The sequence below is a fragment of the Seriola dumerili genome, unplaced genomic scaffold (genome assembly GCF_002260705.1).
Source record: "Seriola dumerili isolate Sdu_G_001 unplaced genomic scaffold, Sdu_1.0 BDQW01000167.1, whole genome shotgun sequence".
Lineage (NCBI taxonomy): Eukaryota > Metazoa > Chordata > Actinopteri > Carangiformes > Carangidae > Seriola > Seriola dumerili.
This window is the reverse complement of record NW_019174422.1, coordinates 2,702,224-2,724,658: the sequence shown is the minus strand read 5'-3', so window position 1 is coordinate 2,724,658 and position 22,435 is coordinate 2,702,224. Positions and strand designations below refer to the sequence as shown.

Here is a 22,435-nt window from a genome sequence, read left to right as displayed (position 1 = left end):
AATAAAATTCAATTAACTGCCCAGCCCTATCTAAAGCTGAAGCAAATTAGCAACTTACGAACAAACAGGTTTCCTCTAAAGGATCGTTACTGCCAGACCACCATCATCTCAAACAGAAAAAATGATTAATCGGCCACAACCTCGGCCTCGCCACCCACCCAGTTAATGTGTCAGCGAAGTGTTATGAAGTCCAGTTTAAGTGGCCACTAAACACATAAGGAGAAGCACAACTGAATGAAGTTACCCTGCTTTTGTACAGCAGGAGATGGCACTCAAAATGTCTATGTGTCAGTTTTCTGTGCCGCTGCTGCTCCCTAATTGTGACACACAACAGTGCACACTCATGCTTTGGGCCTTGAGAGACATTGTTAAAAAGTACAGACCTCAGTCACTTTCACAATCCAAGGGTTTTATTGAAGACAGAATTGTTCTCTCTGAACTTCCAATGATATCCTTTGTGAGACTGGGGGAATGCTCCTTGTCCAAGTCAGAGATTCTCAATAAGCTTCTGAGCAATTCTCAGCAGTACCATGACACCTTTGTTCACCATGATATGGAGTGTGGCGACAGTCCAAGAAGAATATCTGATGGACTGACTGAAATTACTTGGTACCTTCCTTGTGGAAACAAAAACATTGATATTTTCAGTGAGCCAGTAGCTGTAGCTAACCTTCGTGGGGACATTACTTCATTTGAAACACAGTTTTCTTTTTTGTGTCAGACATCTGCTGCAATTTTTGTGTTCTTTGACAGTCTAAAATCTGGATGCAGACTTCTGACCAACCAGAGCTACAAGGCACAGATCGTCTTGGTGGGTAACCATCAGAGCAAGACCTTCAGTCTAGATGCTTTAGAACAAGTTGCAACTGAGTTGGGCTTGACTAACAACAACATTGTTTTGAAGACTAGGCGGATGAATGACGCAGACTTCGTCAAAAATTTGAGGAAAACTGTCAGCGACGTAGTTGAGAACTCAAAGATGAAGATGTGCATAGAGCAGATGGCTGACATTGCTCATGAACTGGGAATCTTGGTTGATGAAGACTGTGCAGAGTGCCAGACTGCCAAGAAAAATGCAGATGCCATCGCTGCGGAAATCAAAGACACCCTTAAATACAAAGAAGAGCAGCTTCCCCTGCAAGGCCAAATATGGAAAGACCTGACGAGCTTAGAGAAGGAAGAATTTCGGCTTCGAAAAGTTGGGTCTGAGGACCATAGAAAAATACAAAAGTGATCTTCAGGTACAGAAACAAAAACTTCGGGAAAAACAGAACTCTTATGACATTTCAAATGCAATGACATGTTTCATCCATGCAATATCAAGCCCAGGGACAGAGAGATGTTATTTCCTGAAGTGGATTCGAATTAATCTTGACAACCTGTCTCGAGACAAAATGTCTTTCCTCAGGGAACAGTACAAAGAAAAATCCAAGAATTCTGAGAACAAAAATGTGCTTAAAGACATTGACAGAGAACTTTCCAACAGCTCACTGGGGACTGAACACTTCTTCCGTGAAATGGGTCAGATCTACGAAGCTTCAGTGTCCCTTCCAGAAACAGACCCATCACGTCAACAGTTGCAACATCTGCCCAAACTCTGTGCAGGATTGCTGCTGGATGGATTTCCCCTTGAGCTTGTAGATGGAGATGCCTCCAACATACCTCTCAGATGGGTGAGTGATGTTCTCTCTCAGCTCCATGACTTGGTGTATCCCAAGAACAAGATACTGGTAGTCACAGTTCTTGGAGTTCAGAGCACAGGAAAGTCCACTCTTCTTAACACCATGTTTGGAGTGCAGTTTGCAGTCAGCAGTGGTCGATGCACTCGAGGTGCTTTTATGTTGCTCATCAGAATCAATGAAGATGTCAAAAAAGTGCTCAACTGTGACTTCATGGTGATCATTGACACTGAGGGCTTAAAGTCACCAGAGCTTGCACAACTGGATGACAGCCATGAGCATGACAATGAGCTTGCAACACTTGTCGTGGGGCTGAGTGATATCACCATCATTAATATTGCAATGGAGAATTCAACAGAAATGAAGGACATCCTGCAAATAGTTGTGCACGCTTTTCTCAGGATGAAAGAGGTGGGCAAAAAGCCGAAATGTCAGTTTGTTCATCAGAATGTATCAGATGTTTCAGCCCATGACAAGAACTTAAGAGACAGGAAACTGCTCTTGCAACAGTTAAATGAGATGACGCAAGCAGCCGCCAAAATGGAAAAGAAAGAGGAGAACAAGAGCTTCACAGATGTGATGGAGTACAGTCCAGATACTGGGAACTGGTACATTCCTGGACTCTGGAATGGAAACCCACCAATGGCACCGGTCAATGCAGGGTACAGCGAAGCTGTATATGAGCTCAAGAAAAACATCATCCATCTACTTGGAAAATGTGATTCATCTGCTAATGATATCTTGGCGATTAAAGAGTGGATGTCAAGCCTGTGGACTGCAGTAAAGCATGAAAACTTCATCTTCAGCTTCAGAAACAGTCTAGTGGCTGATGCATACATGAGGCTATGCACAGAATCCAACAAATGGGAATGGGAATTCAAAAAAGACATGTACAAGTGGGTTACAAATGCTGAAACAAGAATTTCAAATTTCAGAACAATTGCTTCAAAGTCTGAAATAGCTGACATGAAAGATCTTCTCATGTCTTTGAGAAGTGAAGCCTCCACAGTGCTGTCTAAGTGGGAGACAAAGCTTCTTGAAAATTTGACGAAGTACTTCAAGCAAAAAGAGGGTCATGTCTATCTAGTAGAAGGATACAAAGAGGACTTTGCAAACAGTGCAAAGAGCCTTCGACGAGAAATGGAGAACTCTGTGTTTCATCAGCTCACTGCAGCAGCAGAAATCAAACAGGGAATGAGAGAACTTGATATAATCAAGGAAAATCACACAAAAGAAATTGAAAAGGCAGTGTGCGCACTGATTGATCAATGTCGGAAGAAGAATGTCCAGATGAGAGATCAAGAGCTGGACAAGGAATTTGAGAAGATGTGGAATGAAACAGTGAAGAAACTGTCTTTTTCTGAACAAAAGGCAACAGATGTCGTCACCAGTGTATCCCACTATCTGAGAATAAATCTATCACACAAGGGGAGCCATGCATGTGAGTTGTTGAGTAAAAAAAGCCTGAGAGATTGTGGCAAAATGCCTTTCAAATATACAGAGGAGGGATTCTGCAAACAAGTTAAACACCAAGTGAGCAAATGGATGAGCGGGCAAGATCACATCATGATGGTACAAAAAATGGCTGACAGTATCATCGCTGTTTGTTTTCAGTTTTTGACTCAAAAAGTCAATAGAAAAAACAATTACTCTGACACTTACATCCAGGAGATGCTACACATGATTGATGAGAGGCTGCAAAACAATCAGGATGTAAAGACAGGCATTGAGTTCGAAGTTTCTCTAAAACAACACATCTGTGGAGTTGCAGCCAGAGTATTTCAGAAAATGCACGAAGATTTCCTACATGTGAATGATCCTTACAGATGTCTGAGTCAAAACAAAGGGAAGTTTTGTGCTGATTTTAAAGATGTGTTTCATAAACGAGACCAGTGCCAGAAGAAGGCAGAAGAATTCACCAGCCAATGCTTGAAGCCTGCAGTTGAGGACTTCATCAACCGTTCCCTGGGTCCTGATATCATTGATGAGATGCTGACACAACAACAGTTCAGCACAAGAATATCCTTCCAGTATTCAGTTTTACTGGATTTGCTTTCAAAGGATAAGTTTGAAAACTATTTGAGCTACATTTGCTCATATGAGGAATATGTGAAGAAGTGGATACTCGACCAGATAGTGACTCACTTCTCAAATGCTTCTAAGATTTCTGAGTTTGAGGCTCATCATATTCAGTCAAGTATCAGGAGCATAAATGATGCTATCAACAAGGCAAAAATGAAAAAGAGTAACTTGAAGACATTTGTTGATCATGTGTGTCAGGAACTTGGAGCTAAACTGGTCATTTCCCAGGATGCTCTTAATGCTTTCATGATTCTGAACAACGCAAACCAGGAACAGTTTGCTGACTGGTTAACAGAGTGTGTAAATGAGATGGGAAAAGCTCTTAGAGAAGAGTTCAAAAAATCAAACATCCAGAAGAAACTGAAGCATCTTCATTTGAAGCCTCAGAATGAGATTTTCACTAGACTGATTGGATGTGGTAAACAGTGTCCGTTTTGCAAAGCTCCATGTGAGGCGGGAGGAAAAGCCCATACTGAGCACTGGGCTTCAATTCATCGCTCCAATGGTCTTGGGCAATTCAGGTTTCATGACTCAGAAAAACTTGTAACGGATATATGCTCTTCTCTTGTGATCAGTGACCAGCACTTTCGATGCTTTGCAACAAATTTTGAATGGCACCCTTACAAGGAGTACAGTAACATTTTCCCCACCTGGAGAATTCCTCCTGATGTAAGCCTCGAGGCATCAGACTACTGGAAATATGTGATGGCAACATTCAACAAAAAGTTTGCAGAAGAGTATAATGCAAAGCCTGCTGATATTCCCTCAACCTGGAAAAGAATTACAGATAAGCAGGCAAAAGCCAGCCTTCAACAGTCATTCAGCATCAAGTAAGAAGTATGGCTGTCACGTTGTCAAAAGATACTGCCAACACTGCTATGACACTGTGATTTTTTTAGATCAGCCAGCGAATTACACATTGAGATTATGTTTGTACAGTATTTGCAATTTTAATAAAAAAAAAATACTAATCATAGTGCAACTAACATTTTCTTTTTACTTATTTTGAGTGCGCAGAGGTATAAGTCCCCCTGCTATGAACATTTTGAGTTTAAGCTTTGACATACAGGTAAATGACCAAAAGTAACATAATGTATATAAAATGACAAGCCAATACACTCAGAAATATTTTACCATTACAGTTACAAACGGGGATTGAATTGAAAACCAGTGCAAACTGGTCACATTTATCCAAGACTATATTTCACACTTGACCTGTTTGTAAGAAATAATGGATCTTCTTTATGTTTTGATGATATGTTACACTTTACATTTTGAGACTTTATATGACTGTATATGAGACTTTATATGTTAGAAGCACATGCGGAAATGTTAACCTCTGTATTTTGGTGTGAGCTTAGTTGTATTTTATTCATTTTTAGTATTTGAATGGTATACATGAAATCAATATGATAATAAAACAAAGAATTATTTTTTCAATTTTTCAGAGTCTGGAATTAGTTCGTTTTTCTTTGGGTCTATAAATAATTTGAGGCAGAAGTTACAGCTACAAAATAATTTAAGGGCCATTTAAACTGTCAACAAGTGATCGTGTCAACAGACACTGATAACTGTCTGAATAAAGAAACAAAATCAGCCGTCTGGCTATGAATGTCTTTAATGTTTCCCAGATCAGAATCACAGCATACAGTGTATAATAACTTCTAAAGTAAACAGAAATATCATCACCTCATTTATTTATATAGTTTTACTTTACTTTTTTTTAATAATCATCTTTTTTTAAAATTCCTTTATTTAACATTTTTCTTCATCTCAAGTCTTGGGTTTCTGAATTCAACAAAGAATGTAAAAACAAGACAACAGGTGCAATTTTGCAAGCTGAAGATTTATGTGAGTGTGTATGCGTCATTGCATGTTGTGTATGTTTGCCAGTGTGGGGTGTTAATCATGTGCTTTCATGCATCATTGATCCGGGATCTCTAAATAACCTCACTGATGTGCATGAAGTCACCTTACTTCAGTTTATTGGCATGTTAAAATGAGACTAAACTGAAATCCAGCGCCAACTGTGTGAACCACAGGGCTGCAGTGAGTCACTTTGGTTAAGTGTGCGTCCACATACTGCACATCCAGTCTGATCCACTGTTAAGCACACATGCTCAGAGTCAGACAGACTTTTCTGCTTTACTTCACGTCATCCATCTCTCATCTGTTCAGGACTATTTTCTGCTACATCACGTCACTGTAAGGGCAACACAACTTCCATAATCACAATGCAACACAGTGTGTGGAAGGAAAACGTTGGACCGCATGTGTGGTAGTGTTACTCTATGAGGATATGAGGCATCTTATGGTATCAAAGCCCTCATTGTCTGTCCCACATGTGATTACGTGGCTACATGTAAACACTGCTACATGTGAAGTGAGCTAACATTTAATTGACTGTACTTGCGTTAAGTGTCTCAGTTTAGAAGTCCTGACCGTGAATCACTGGCCAGTTCCCCACACCGTCACCATCATTACATTAGTTAGCTGGCAAAAGGCAAAGCTGGCTTTTATCAGTACTCTTAGCCTCTGAAAGTCACACAGATCAAGCAGCACAGATTCATCAGGAGTATACTTAGATCAATTTCAAAATAAAAGTTTGCTGAAGGTTGAAAAGAAAAAAAAGATGCAGAGGAGTTGATGCTTCTACTACAACCCCAGAACAAATGCTAACTACAGCATCTCATGTGGGGGCTGAAGGGGGGGGGTGAACTCTGCTACAGTGACTTTCCTGATTCATGATGCTACAGGATGCCCATGTGGTAATGGGCAATGTGAGAACAATAAAACAAAGGGAAAAAAAATAATATTTTTGAATGCTGTGAAAATGAATGAATTTGAAACCTCAAGATAGTGGCCTTTGTTTTTGTTTGTTTTTTCTTTTTTGTCTTTTTGCAAACTGCACCTGTTGTCTTTTGTTGTCACAAAATAAGCATTTCATTCATTCACTCAAAAAAAAGAAAAAAAGAAACAAACAAGAAACTTAATATTTACAAATATTTTGTCTGTTTGATTCTTACACTTAAAAATGTACAGTTTAGATTCTCTTCCAGATGTTGTGTGTCTCTTGTCCTGTCACCCAGTTTGGTATTTTTCTTCACACATCCAGTTTCGTCAGAGTGGCCAGACTGCAGTGAATCTGGCACAATGGCGCCCTCCAGTGTTAGCTTATAAAATAGACAAAGAAAAAGAACAGACCAAACTGAATACCTTGTTTCTGTTGTCACCTCCAGTGGTGCCATTGTAGCTGTGTTGTGATGAGGTTTACTCCACAACCCCTCACTGCCTCCTTATCCACAGGAGTGAGTACAAAAGGGTCCATATCCTCTGTAGGACAGATTAGCAAGGTGGCAAACATTGTGGGTAGAAAGATGGCCATGCCTTTGAATTTCCTTATTTGCTAGTGATCAGTTCATCATCTCCTTTGATTCTCTTCTGATTCTGATTTCTACATTTAAGGCTGTGAGTCTTTTTTTCCCAATCTCCTCCCAAAGTCTCTTCTCCACAGCGTGCACCTTTTCCTGCGCTACTGTCCATCATCTGTTCCACAGCATTTGTCCACCTGCAGCACACCCAAGTCAGCTGTTTTGTGTTTTACATTGTGCACATTTCCCTTTCAGTAGGCGTACAAAATCTCTGACAGGAGCAGCCAGTTACTGTATATCTCTCCCCTGCCAGCCCTCCCCCACCACCCCGTTAGGCAGTAATAAAATAGAAAACAAACAAACAGGCTAAAGCTAGAGCACAAGCAAAGACAGCACCGGTGACTAACTTCTCCCATACCGGATGTAGGCTACCATGGGTTCCTGTGGGCTCAAACAACAGCACATCAGTTCAGTTAACATACTGTATTAACCAGATTATAACCCAAGATCCATGTTTGAGATCCATAGCAGAGAATCAGAGGGGGGCATTGCTGAGCTGTAGGCCTGTACATCCTCACCCCGAAATAGAGAGGAATCAGAAACAGCAGTTGTCAAGTGTGTTGCTTTTACCCTGTTTAGGAGATCCGAGCCTCCTTTTCATCTCGCAGCTCTGTGCTGCGGGCCGCGAAGACCCACCGGTTACCCTCAGTGTGCTTAGAGTTTAATTTACAACTGATGAGCTCATAAAAACTCACTAGCTTAGTGAACTAACCCTTGAATGGGAGGATAATAGCAGAGCTGAACTGAGGTCAGAAATTGTGTAGAACGGTGCTGACACAGTGAAGTCAGGAGTTTCATGGTCATGACGGGTGATCACTGCAATGTGGGCATCAGCGGTGAAGACAAAGCTAGTGATGGGAGGAGGAGAAGGGAGGGAGGGAGGGAGGAAGTGATGTTCATACGGAGGAGGAGGGGGGGGGCGGGGGTGTTTGGAGGTAAGCAGCAGGAAGGAGCTCATTGTGGAGTCTAAGTTTTTACCTGTCTGCCTCTCTATCTCCTTACTGTCTAATTAGGGCCCACCTATACCAATGTGAAGCAGTTTGATACCACATGCACACTTACACACACACACACACACACACACACACACACACACACACACACACACACACACCACACACCACACACACACACACGCATTTTCTCTCACAGGCACACATCAAAGAGAATATGCATGTGCTGGAAATAGGGGTGCAGACAGGAGAGGGAGGGTGTAAGTAAAAGAGCAGAGGCTGCCTGTCTCTGCTTTGTTTCTCACCCTCACTGAAATACAAAAATAATTCCGTACACGCCGGCTACAACAACAGATTTGGTACCTCAAATACCCTAAAAAAAAAAAAAAGCAAAAAAAAAAAAGCAATGCATTTCCATACAGATGGAAAGAAGAAGTAGCGACTTGAGGATGATGGGATGGGATAGCTGTTGGCGTGTTGCATCACCTGGTTGGAGAAATCCCTCTAAATGACATCATGAAGGAAGAGAATGAATGGAGGAGTGCGTTCACAGTTGTTGCTCTGACCGTAACATCTTCTGAGATTTGTGGTCGATGACTCCTTTTTAATAAACGAGTGTCGGGTTGGGAGGTGAAGAGGTGGATTTTGTTGACTTACTTCAGGATTTCCTGTGATGCTCTTATTCTGTGAGGTTAAACAAAGACCAATATCCAAAGTGGACCGATATGATTTGAGTAGATTTGGGAAACGTGCATTGACAGATACAGTGTCCTTTCCCCCCGTCATCATCTTTAAAAATAATTCATGCATAGATCCCCACTGAGAAAACCCATTTATATACTTTCTCCTTTGTACACATTTATATATAACTATATATAATATCATTTCTCTATATCTATATTTTCAGCAAAAATTCTTTCCACAAAAACAACGATTAAACAAATGCTTGAAAAAAAAGAAACAGAACATGAAAGAAAGAAAAAAAAAACACAATCGAGGGCCAGTTTGGCACTTTGTCATGAAAACACACAGCATCTGTTAGTTGACAGTAAATAGGAATACTCTAGAATTTTCTTTAGTTTTTTTTCCCTCGATGAGAAAGCAAACACAGTAGTACATACTTGGCACCAAGAATGCTGGTAGAATGAAAGTATCGGATATCAGTGTTTTCATAGCTATATGCTTACTGTATGTACTCTATGCCCCCTCCTACAGCTCAGTAGTTTATGATTCCTTAGAGCGAAGGAGCACTGGGGAGAGGGAGAGAATCACATGTTGAATAAGGGGAACAAAGCAGGGGATAAGACACAGATGTAGAAAAGAGAACGATATATGCACATAATACACCAGTGAGAGAAAAAAGAGATGACACCAAAGTAAAAGCATCTTGTCCCTTTGACAAACGTCAGAGGGCTTTAGTCTGGAAACGGCAGACTTTCTTTGAAAACAGTATCTTTAAAAGATCTAAATCACCCCCAGAGCTGATCATCTGCTGCCTTGCAGTTCAGTTGCTTCTCCACACACCACCAGTGGAGGGAGCTGCTACGTTTGACAGCACATGATGGAGGAGGTGGAGTTGCTTTTGGAGAAACAAGAGAATAAGAGAACAGAACAAAGGCCCACATCCAGAGGCCTCCCCTCTAGATCAGTGGCACAGCCAGTCTTCCTGGTCCTTATGTGGCGCTGTGTCAGGGCAGTCCCTACTATACTCTGGTTGTGGAATGGGGGTGGGGCAGGGTGTTGTTGTGGCCAGTGGAGGGGAAGGTGTTAAAGGCATGAAGAGGCTGCATGCTGGTGATGGTACTGGGGATCATGGTGATGGTGTTAGGTGTCATCAGTGGCACGTCGTCGGGGGCGCGGCGTAGCGCCAGCGTGTAGTCAGGCGGGCAGGCGGGCCGGAGGATGTCGTGGGGCCGCAGCGGCTCCATGTCGTGGTGAGCGTCGTGCTCTGAGTGCTTCATCTGAAGAGACATGATCTCCTCCTCCTGACTGTGAGCCAGGTCATTGGCAGGGCCGCCCCGCTGAGGAGACAGCCTGTGGCGCCGCATCTCATGCCGCTTGTCACGCTTGTAGTAAAGGGCGGCAAAGGCCAGGATGTTGAGGAAGAGCAGCGACGCCCCCACAGCGACTGTCACACTCAGCTCAGTGGAATAGTCCCGGGTGTCTCCGGGGAAGAGGTCCTGGTGGGGACGCTCCGAACCCTCAGGCTCCGGGTCAGACGGGAATGTAGGGTAGGGGTGACGAGTGGTGCGGGGGCCCGGTGTTCTGGGCCAGGGCCCGTAGGTGCCCGGGCGAGGGCCTGGCGGTGAGCGTGTAGTGGTGGGGAAGAGCACCTCATGCAGACTGTGGAGGTGGGGGACTAACTCCAGCCAGAAGGCCACCTTGTTGGCTCTGTAGTTGTCTCTAACACGAGGCTTTAAGCCGATGTGGAGGTACTGCTTGTCCTTCGAGTTGAACTTGGTCCAGATGACCTCTTCGAAGCGGTTGGGCTTGGTGTGGATGAACTTGGTGTCCTGAGGGACTGGCAGGTTGGGGTCCCTAGTGGACGAAAGAGGGGGCATCTCAGTTATAGGTTTCAAGTCAAGGTTTTAATCAATCAGGTTCAAATATTTCTTCATTGTGTTGATATCTAAGCTCTGTTAGAGCTTTTTTATTTATGAACTTACAGCAACGTGAGACAGTGGACTAAACTTTAAAAACTCTACGACCATCTGGTGAGAGAAATCAACCTTCAGGCACTTCTACTCTACCACCGAGGAGGCACTGCACTAGCTGGTTGCACCACAGAGCAAAAAGGAAATAAAAAATATACTAATATGAAATAAAATCATCAGCAAGGCCTACCCAGTTTTGGCAAAGTTGGTCCAGTAAGTCATGACCACGGCGCTCAGCATCACATCGTTCTTCGAGAAGTTGCACGGGAACAGATCTGTGGCACCGATCATGGGCACACCAAACACGTACGGTATCTCATCTCCGTGGGCGGCGTCGGCCCACTCGGGTCGCGTCTCGGTCTGGCAGTGGTGGTAGAACGTGTAAAAGTAAACTGGGGACTGAAACTCAGCGTGGAGTTTGGCAGTGGCCACTGCTGGCGCCACCCACTGGTGGTCGGTAAACAGAGCTAACAGGGTCTTCCTCCGCATGTCGCCGTTGTCCCTGTCTGCCCAGTCGGTGTACATGAACTTGATGGTCTCCCTCAGGATGTCTTTGCCTGGAGGGTGAGACGTGGGAGGGGGAAAAAAAAGGGTAAAGGGAAATAGAGAAAGTTGAGAGGAAAGTTGTGACAGTGATAGAGCAGTTTGAGAGATGAGACTGGTCAATAGATGTGAAACAGAGGGTGGAGGCAGACAGAAGAATTGAAATGATGGATGGGGGAAAAAAATGAAGCGGCCTCTGTTTGAATGTGTTGCACTGTATGTGTGTGAGACGGAAAAAAAGTGCAAGGACAGACTGAGCAACAAAAACAAAGAGTACGTCTCTCAGAGAGGGGAATGAATGACAGGCACTTGAGATGGAGTGTGACTGCATTATCCAAATGTGCGTGTATTTTGACTGTGGCCCGCTGTGAGGGGTTTGCAGGTTGATCTGTTAGGAACAACAGCACTGTGATTGGGAGCTGGCTGCCTGGGGGATGATGAGAGACAGCATTAGTGCCCACAGAGCCTCAAAGGCCAAAGCACAGACCCACCACGGTGAAAGATAATCTCAATGATAGGCAGCCTCTTTAGTATGCCTGTCTTGGTTGATACACTTCACTGGGCTCACATTTTATCTCGTCTTGTTCTTTGCCCACATAATGTTTTAAAGAGTTGCATTTCTACTGGGAGCTGTAGTTTTGGACAAGCTGTTGTTGATGTATTTTTGCTGAAAGAATATAATAATTGAAACTGTGTTTATAACAAAAAAATGAAGCACTTCTTTTTTTGAGAATCTAAAAAGTAGAACTGTCGTGTAGGCTATAATGTGACATCTAGCTCAGGTCTTAGGGAATATATTTATCATACTAAAACTTGTTAATAATTTATACTGTTCATGTTTAAAGATATACTATATTTTGACAATTTGACTCCTTTATTTTCACCCCTTTAAAAAAGATTGCATCTTAATTGGCTCCAGAATAAACCAGGAATGATGCTGCAAAATTCAGTCATCTGAGAGGAGTTAGTAGTTAGTTATATAAACAAATTTGATCTGAAAGATGAATACAGTTACCTTCAGGGTATCCGTAGAGGTTATCGACAAAGTTGGAGATGGTGTAGTCGAATGCCGCGGCTGAGATGCCATCGTTGTCCTCACTGTCATCTACAAACTTCAGCCCCTCTCCCTGATTCACTCCTATTAGGATGTCATAGTTGAGGAACTCCCCCTGGTGGTGAAATAGAGGAAGAAAACACTGAGTGCTGAAATTATATTCAAAGGAAAGGGTTTCCAGTCTCTGTTTATGACATATTTCTAAATTCACTACAACTACAAATACTGTTGAATACAATTTGGTTTTTTGTATTCATCTGTAAGGTCGGATCAGTGTATGTGATATTTATGCCAAGAAACCTGGACCACCGCCACAAGCTCAGTTAGAGACAGGAAGAAGAGATCTAGTTTTAATACCACCATGTGTTATCATCAAATACATCACATTTGTTTCATTATAAGATGCAAAATACCTCAAAGATGAGCTCTACACAAACAGCATTTCACAACCTGTAAGCGCCGGTCTTGTGGAGTTTTTAAAGTCTACAGTATCAATTGATGCACAACAAGAGCTCAGTTTGAGATGTGGCTCATTTTTCTCCTCAAATGAGCCAGAAACCTTCTGAAGCTACCCTCTAATTATTTCGTACAGATTATGAATTGTGATGACCTAAAATAGGAAATACGGAAAAGAAAAACACAAAATAAGAAAAAAACGAAATTCTCCTTCAAACAATTATGTTCATTTTTTGGACTATTTCTTATCTTTTCTTTGATGTTGTGAAATACTGTATAATTCTGCGTCTTAAAATTATTCCAATCAAGCTGAGAAGAGAAAATCACTTTTTGATTGAATTGCTCGCTATCCAGACGTGCACCCTGTGATGAAGGCTTTGCAAGTACACAATGCTTTGTATTAAAGGATCACAAAAAAAAAAAAAAAAAAAGGTTGTGAACCATGGGTCTAAAATATACCACCAAGGCAATGTACATCTCCAACATCATCCATTATGACTTCATACCACCTGGTAAAGGTCACCGCCACACCCCAACTCTGTGCAAAGGTCACACTGCAACAAGTTTTTTTGTGTTCTCCTCTGTCTGTCGTGTCAATAACCGCAGTATAAGTATCACATCTGCTACTGGTGTCAGACCCTCACCTGCTGCATGAGGATCTCCGGATCATCGGGCACGACATCGCCATCCACCACAGGGCCAAAGGCAATGTGGTAGCGGGCTGGCTGGATGTCCTGGTCCACCAGCTCCCTGAAGTTCTTGCGTCTCAGGCAGTCAACCAGGTCGGCCGTCTCCGTGTAGGTGCAGCCCACCTTCCGGGCCAGGATCTTGGTGTACTTTAGGGGCTGGTAGTTGACGGACCAGCTAGAGATGGCCGTTCCACTTTGGGCTATGGCCCTGTGAAACAGACCTGCAGGGACAAATGGAAAAGAATCTATATTAATGTATGAGGGGATAAATTCGGTCTTTTAAGGTCCTAAAAACATGGTAAAGTGTTGGTGGTCTCACTGGATGTCATGTGCATTTCCCCCAGTTTTTAGTATTTTCTGCCGGCAGGATGGAGCTCTGTGAAGTTTTGAAATAGGACACGATGCAGAAAAACTATTTGATGTGGATCATATCATCATATCAGGTTCTCTTTGTCTACTTTTAGAATTTCCCCGTATTAGAAAACTAACCCTTTTTTATTTTATCTCATCGCTCTCACTTGAGCAAAAGCTGGCAGATAGGGAATGAAACTAAATCACAGAGAGAGCATGCTCTGGTGCTGTAACTAAAAAAAAAAAACAGAGGCAGGACTGGGAGCAGGCTCATCTGAGATTTTATAAAGAGCCATTTTCCCTTTTTCTTGCACTGGCTGTTTTTTTCTCTCAGCCTCTCTCTGGCTATGTTTCCCCCTTCCTCTCTTCCTCTTTGTCTCTCTCTGTCTCCTTAGTTCTGCCTGTCCTGTGCTGTTTGAGCCACTCAAGCGGCTCGTTAAGGGGCCGCCTGCCTGACTCGTTTCCTCTTGCGTTCCTTTTTTCTCTCTCTACCCTCTCCCGGGCTGAAGACTGGTCAGTTAATTATTAAGCAGAGCCGCAGTGCCGCCCTTTCCCTGGGAAATCAATTACAGTAAGAAGTAGCTTGGAAACAGCTACACCTACATATCTGCACCGTGAGAGACAGCGGGGGAGAGGCAGACAGAGAAGTGGGAGGTGGGTATTATTTCATTCGTCTTCAAAATCAGTTTCTTTGTCATTCCCTAAGTGCCTCTTGCCTCCCCTGCTCAGTGCCTTCCTCTATTTGGCTCCTCTCATCTCTGATGCTAGGTCAGAGCATAGCTTTTCTCTTTCTCCTCCACTTTTTCCTCCTTCAACATTATTACCTCAGGACATCTCTACCTCCTTTCCCTAAACACTGCCAAAAAGATACCATGGATGCTGCCTTCCCCTCTATGTCCCCCACCCTTCATTATATCAGTATCATTTACAGTCCCTCCCTCCATCCCATATGCCACTTCCATCCTGCCATCCATCCTGAACATGTCTGCTGTCGGGCTTGTGATTTGTGATGCAGTGTTGTTGACATGATTGGTGTCCCTTAAGGGTGAGGATGACAGACTCCTTACCTGGCGTCCCTGGCGGGAGGGGGGGAGAGAGGGGGAGCATGACAGACAGGCGGCGTCTAGTGGGCTGATGTTACACCGTTAGATGCTGATGATGAAGAGGACGATGATGACGATGGGGGTGATGACAAAGTGAAGGCATGAGGAATGGACACGGCGGCAGTGAGAGGGTGGAGGGGTAGGGGGAAGGTGGGGGGTGGATGTCAGTGACAGGAGACAAGGGGTTAATACAAGCTTTCCCAACCAGTAGGGTCCCTCTGCTGCTAAAGTTCTCTCTTGAAAAATGAATGATCAAACTAGAATGACTGTCAACAGTTGTGGTTGCCATCTCAAAGTGAACAAACAAGCAGTGGCGGCTTCTGGGCTGAGCCAGTGTGAAAAACATCTGGCCAACTAAAACAAAATATTGCTATTTTTTAAAGTATAAACTTTTTCACTTGCTTTAATGAGATAGATGAGAAGACTGCCACTTTCATGTCTGCATGCTAAAGCATGGAGCTGGAGCTGGGAGGTGTTTAGCATGGCTTAGCATAAAGACCGTTTGCTAAGTTAGAAAATACACTTACCGACACCTCTGAAGCTCGCTAATTCAAACATATCTTGTTTGCTTAATCCTCATACATAAAGAAATGAAAACGACAATTTGTGGTTTTAGAGGAGTTACGCACTTCTCGGCCAACAAGAGCCAGGTGCGATTGGCTTGCCACAGCGGGGATGCAGTGCAGAAATACAGGGCGGATGGATAAACTGTTGTTCATCAAGAAATAGTTATAGTGTGTAAGGTGTAGTATGAGAACAGCAAAGTCTGTGTTGAGGTGGATGGATGAGCTGGCAAAACACAGGACTTTTATACAGGAAACCACTGTTCATTTCCTGTTTCAAACTTTTTCTTTTTTATGACAATGTTGTTTCTTTTATACACGGCTGCCCTGCAACTTTAACCGGGTGTTTACTATTGTAACCATGACGACAGAGGTCTAGCCTTAAGGAAGTATTTATTTCAACCCAACCCTGATCTTCTCCTAAACACAACCTAACCAAACTGTGATTATTCCTCAACTTTAACCGAGTGTTTATTATAGTGACCATGAAAACAAAGGTCTGGTACGCCTGCTGCTGGTACGCTCCTATGAGCTGTACAGTATCTGAGGGTAGTGACAAAAAAAACGATGTGGTTGTTTCAGTTGGAGGACACTGACAAACATAAACAAGGTTTTTTTTTTCTCTCCAAAATAATAAAGTATTCTTTTTTTAGTATTGCTTTTTGTTCAAATTGTATAATCACAATTTCGTGTTGAGTTACTCTGTAGAACAACTTTGTATTCTTCATTCCAGGGTGGCTAATAATTTCCAAGGAGCCTGGTTAGCAGTGCTTAAAGGGTTGCAACAAGATAGTTCTCTGGTAAAATTTGCTGTTCTTTTTCTTTGTATTTGCACTTTAGATATGAGCCATAAGCACCTATGTGTTATAAACATATAACAGTTGGGGTTTCGGGGAGGGGGGTTTCTAAGAGCGAAGTGGGTCACTTGCTGATGAGGGAAAAAAGGTTGGGTGTGCCTGGGTTAATATGAAGGGGTTAACAGACATCAGTATAATTATAGCGATTGTATTAAATGGACACATTGCCATGGCAGCAGTACACAGATGCTCTCTCAAGCCTTGACGACACTCATTTGTTTTCAAGGCACATCTACACAGACAGAATGAGTCAAAATTAGAGACGTGTCAGACGTCTGAGCTTCAGACACACACACACACACACACACACACACACACGCGCGCACACAGATTGGCGATTGAAACAAATGTGTGGTTGTGTGAACATGCTCTCTCTAATCTCTCTCCTTCTTTTCACCTACAATTCCTTCCCTGTTTCTGTCCTTTGCAGTTTGTGTGTGTGAGACAGAAAATGAACAGAGGAGAGAGATATTGAGGGAGAGTCCTCAAGCAGCGTGGAGAACAGAGAAGTTACGATCGAAGGAGGACAGCTTCAAGAACAGCATGATCAAAGGCGCCGAGTGCGTGACCATTTGGCTGCGGGTCGTCAGCCACACTGATCTCAATTCAGATCAAAGTCGATTGGTCCGTAGGCCTCTCTCTTTTGGTGGTGCAATGTTAACACTTAGCCCTCAGGGTGTGTTGTTGGTAATGGGGAGCATGAGGTCAGACAGATGTAGGTTTTTGATGGAGGTAAAACCTCTCTGCTGCAGAGCAGTGGAGCGTTAACAGGAGTCAGGAGCACTCGCCAAGTCAGGTAATGTGAGGTAAGGTTGGAGCCCCAGTGTCATTTATCCTCCACAGACATGGACGACATAACCTGGATCAATCATGGACTCACTCATTAGCAACATGACTGCTTAAATTCTTCAGTTCAAAGGATAAGCAGTGTTGTCCTTTGAGGATAGAGGTGTCAAGCGAACATCACAGGACCTAATGATTTCTGGGGCAGCTTGCTGAGTTCCCATCTGATCATGGGTCATGACATAACACCCAAAGAGAAATAAAAGTAAAAAAAAATATACACTATCAACTACACTTGGTATAAAAAAGTTATTTCAACTACAAAAATAAATAAACAAACATTTTTTGTTGAGGGTTTTAAAGACTGAATCAGAAATCACCATCTGTTTCCTGCAAATATATAGAACACATACGCAGAGATGGTGTGTAACTATGCATTATGGCCATTCAGAGACCAGTCAGGAATGATCTACGCTGAGGACTGAAACATCGCTGGATCTGGGAGAATTCATGTAAGCAGCCACAATCCATTAGTCAGGAAATGTGTGCTTAATGAGTGATTCACAGGGCTGGATCCGGACGATTAGCAGTCGCAAGAAATTTATGACATTCCAGGAATTCCAATACCAGTAGGAATGTGTGTTAAAGTATCTACTGAATATAAAAATACAAACAAGTGGATGATGAAGGGACAGAGGAAGAATAACTGATGCTGTACCAAGAAAATGAACACGCAAACAACACAACAAGTCTTCAATTACCCTCCGAGTGGTGTGAGAGGATGAGGAGGTTGACGCAGGACGCCCCGGCTCCGGAGCCGAAGATGGTGATCCTCTCTGGGTCTCCGCCGAAGTGGCCGATGTTCTCATTGAGCCAACGCAGGGCCTGGATCTGGTCCAGCAGGCCGTAGTTTCCCTTAGCGGACTGATCACCAGTACTGAGGAAGCCTGGAGAATAAAGAGAGGAGAGAAGGACAAGATGACGTCAGTATCAGTACCTTTAGTATTTAGTACCTGTCTTGACAAATGTTCCCTACTCCGGCCTGTAAATCAGTTTCTGACTGCTGAGAACAAGTGTGTTTGCGTTTGAGTCAATGTGTGTGCGCGCAACCCCATTATTCATCAGCAAGGAGTGACAGAAGCTGCATGAAGACAGCAAAGGGAGTGAGAGAAGAATCTGCTTTTTCAGCTCCTCTCTTGATGACGTTGACTTTGTCTAATGCCCTTGAGCAGGGAATTTTACAGAAAGCCACTTACACACCCGAGAAATATAGGTGACCCTAATCTGAATCACACCCATAACTGGATTACAAGTGATGACACATCATGACAGGATTTTAACACTTTACAATCTTTTTAGTCACTCAGTCCTCTATCAATATTCTATACTTTTCTGACTGTTAGCAAATCCAATATAAAGGCTACTACCAACGATGGACAGATTCTAGTGTTGTGTGTGTTTGTGTGTTTGTGTGTGTAGTCCTCTGTGCCATAGAGCTCCATTGTCAAAAAATTATTAAAAATACATCAGAGACATGTTGCTTCATTACCATGAACATGAGCACTGTAGTTTAGCTGACATTTGCCTCTCATGATTACAGCTGAGTATCTTCGATTACTCCACCAAAGACCGAAATCTATTCCATTTAAGTACCCATTAACTGGCGGGCTCTCGGATCCTAATGGGACTCTTAATTAGGTCTTTATTAAAGGCAGGTGCACTGGAAAGGTCATCCATTAAGCCTATACAGTAGAGGTTAAACACTTGTATACAGCTAGCTGCTAGAATCCACTGGGAAAGAAACACACACTATGTTGTCTGCAATGGGTGTGTAATTAGTGTTATCAAGATCTCAGCTATTTCCAATTAGATCCAATATAAAGTCACATTTCTCAATTCACTATACAGTGTTTCCTTTGTTCAGTGCTAATCAAATCATACAGTATATACAGTGTATTCATACGTATAGGTCGGTAGCTGGTTAGGAAGGTAAGGGTTTCTCTATGGACTGTCAGTCAGGTTTTCCTTTCAAGATATTTATTCAGGGTCCAGGCGCAGTTGTATTTGGAATAGTGGGTTTAAGAATACAAGTTGGGATTCTATAGGCGGGTTTCCAACTATCTGTTTTTATGCACATTTTCAATTTGGGAATTAAAAAAAACAAAGAAAAGAAAAAGGTGAAGGTGGAAAAGCCTGTGTATTGATAATAGTAAATGTGACATGCGACACAAAGAGAAATGCCACATTTTCACCATGTTTTCTACATTTTCTTCACCATCTGAGGTTTGATTACATTTCATTAGGTCATTTTGATGTTCCCTCCTGACTGGAGAAGTTGCACCACCAGTAGTTTATTTTGAGAAACCACAGTACTAATATTCACATAACAGTAGTGGATGGAAACATGCATCAATTCACATCTTATTTTGTTGAGTAATGGAAACATGTAGGTTAGAATGTTTGTGGTTAACTACACAAGGACAATGAGATAAATACTATCAAAAAAATGAACAACTGAACAACTAAAAATAAAAGTAGGGATTACAAAAATGATAAAACCAGAAATAGGAATCTTAGAATATACAGAAGAGAAAATAAACTGCACTGACAGGCATTAGACTGACTAGATCTCACTAAACAGAAAACCAACACTTAGTAGCAAGAGCCAGTCTGTGGATAAGGCGCCACCTTGTGGGAAAAACATGTCAGATGACCTGTACTCTCTCCCAATATTATATTTTACAACACATTGACTTCAGAACTACAACGCAGAATGAAGACATAGACAAAGGCAGATGAAACAGTTGTGGAGAGATTTCAACTGTGGCTGAATCTTTGCCATAACAGCGAGTACATGTGAACTACTGAGCATGACGCAGTCTTAATTAACAATTAAGCTAGTGGTTCCTGAGATATCGCGTTCACAAGGCCAAAACCATGCTTTGTGAGGTCACCGTGACCTTGACCTTTGACCTTTGGCGAGCAAAATCTAATCAGTTCATCCTTGAGCCCAAGCAAATGTTTGTGGGACAGACAAACAGACAGGAAACCCGAAAACATATTGCTTCCAGCCCTTGCTGTTGCCAGTGCTGAGGCATAAAAACAGACACACATAATGACATTAATCACTGAGTAATGAACGATGCACACCAGAAAGAACAGGAAAGTGCATCTCCACACTGTATTAAACAAGTATAAAACTTTCACGCGGCAGAAGTTGTCTGCCAGCTGCTGAAAAGGTTGATGTTGCAGTGGGAGAGGTGATGGCTCATCATCAGCCGACTGAAAGTGCTCCATGGAGAGTAAAACAATATGAGTGTTGTTCATGTTCGTTCATATGTTCATTTATCATGAATTTACAATTTCATTTGAGCAAAAAATGACTGCCATTGTCTGCTTCCATATGCTGTACTTACGTTGAGGGCTCATATACTGAAGCTCATGACATCGTCGCAATAATTTCTCTCTCTATCCTGCAAGTACAACTAAAATCAATTAAGAGTAATCATCTCAAATGATCCATAAAAAAACAAAAGGGATCGGAGCACATATCAGGAAGCACATCATGCATTTACTGGCTTTTGTGCTGCTCTTTAAACACCACAAATACACACAAATAAGCTGCATGTTTGGGTGCATTAATTAAGCCAAGCACAAACAAGAGGCAAATAAGCTGCCTAATGCCCTACTGTAATCACCATGATATATTAAACATAACCAATTATGCTAATGAGGTCATTAACTGAGCTAATTAATGCAATACATAGCAATACTTCTATGTCCGTGTAGTTTCTTGCACAAAATGTGGGAGCAGTTTCAATATGAAGTCCAGATATTTAGAGGAGGAAAATGAGAAAATCATTAATTATCATTATTTTATAAAGCGAGATCATTTATTGTTATGTTTTGCTGTTTAATTATTGTCCTTGTTAAAATGTGTGATGCGCTGGTGGGACATCAAAACACTGAAGCGACTGAACAGGGCTACACAGAGTCAGCACACATCCAGGATCCTAAAGTTATCTTGTTACAGCCAAGGCCGTTGTGTTTCCTGCACCTTCACGCTGCGTCCAACTGACTGTGAGTCAGTGTACGACAGCAGGCCACTTCACCCGCGCTCCCCTTCCTCTATAATCTGATAAAAAGGCTTGAAGAAACAGAGGAGCTGGTTAAAATGCCGCAATGCAAGATGAAAGCGCGGCTCTGCATGAATAGCCTTTAAAATGGCTGTGGTAAGGAATGGTGGTTAGAGGGGGTAAGGGGGAGAGAGACAGAGAGAGACAGAGGGAGAAAGAGGGAGAGAGAGAGAGAGAGTAAAGGAGAAGGAGAGAAGGATAGTGGGTGTTCTGTGAGTCCCGGATAGAGGCACAGTGTTTCATCTGCCTCCAAGACACCAGGGGTTGGCTTGCGCACACACACACACGCACACACACACACACGCGCGCACACACACACACACACATAGATACACACACACGTACACACAGGGACACTGATCAAAGGCTGACACTACAGAGAAGACTGCCTCCTTTTCTCTCCATCTCCCTCTCTTTTCCACACACACACACACACACACACAGACAAAGACGCACACATCACACATATACATGAGCGCACAAAGACAGAGGAATATTACGTACGTGCGCACGTGGAAACAGGACACATGCATACGCACAAAGCCTATGTATAATCATTTGAACATGCTAGCACCCACGCGGACCTGATGCACGCTCATATTCCTTTGTATTTTACTTTTGTGTATCTATCCTGCGTTCACAAGCAGCAATGAGCCTTTTATGTTCCATCAGAGAGCCTTGAGATTATATAGAACCAATGTGCTTGCACAGGTTTGTTGTGTGTGTGTGTGTGTTTGTGTGCAGCCATACATGTGATCATGATTTGTGTGTGACAGTGTGGTGCTTCTAACACACTGTATCCCATGTGAATCCATTGTTAGAGGTTGACATGGGTGCCAGAACTCCCTGTGTGAGTGTGAGTGTGAGTGTGTGTAGTGTGTGTGTGTGTGTGTGTGTGTGTGTGTGTGTGTGTGTTCTTGGCAGCATAGTGATCATTGTCTATCAGAGGAGTGTGTGCATCGTCCAGAGAAATGAACAGATGTGGGCGGCTCGAAGCATCTGAATTATGTATGGGACGCACACACTTTCAATATGACACACACACACACACACACAAACACACACACACATACACACACCCAAACCTCAGATTGTGCCCAC

At 42.8% G+C, this 22,435-nt stretch overlaps 2 protein-coding genes across 2 annotated transcripts in view; one reads left to right on the top strand and one right to left on the bottom strand.

Moving 5' to 3' along the window:
- Positions 1 to 5,206, top strand: part of LOC111226915 (interferon-induced very large GTPase 1-like) — a 9,867-nt gene extending 4,661 nt beyond the window's left edge. The window contains 2 exon segments of the mRNA XM_022752223.1: positions 241 to 1,213; positions 1,215 to 5,206. Of these exon segments, the coding sequence (XP_022607944.1) occupies positions 241 to 1,213; positions 1,215 to 4,595 (4,354 nt within the window). The 3' untranslated portion in view covers positions 4,596 to 5,206.
- Positions 5,207 to 8,644: 3,438 nt separating this feature from the next.
- Positions 8,645 to 22,435, bottom strand: part of nlgn2 (neuroligin 2) — a 112,509-nt gene continuing 98,718 nt past the window's right edge. The window contains exons 4-8 of the mRNA XM_022752222.1: positions 17,960 to 18,145; positions 13,497 to 13,762; positions 12,358 to 12,511; positions 10,990 to 11,356; positions 8,645 to 10,683 (exon numbers count right to left, since the gene is read on the bottom strand). Coding sequence (XP_022607943.1) covers positions 9,849 to 10,683; positions 10,990 to 11,356; positions 12,358 to 12,511; positions 13,497 to 13,762; positions 17,960 to 18,145 — 1,808 coding nt within the window. The 3' untranslated portion in view covers positions 8,645 to 9,848. The remainder of the gene's footprint in view (positions 10,684 to 10,989; positions 11,357 to 12,357; positions 12,512 to 13,496; positions 13,763 to 17,959; positions 18,146 to 22,435) is intronic.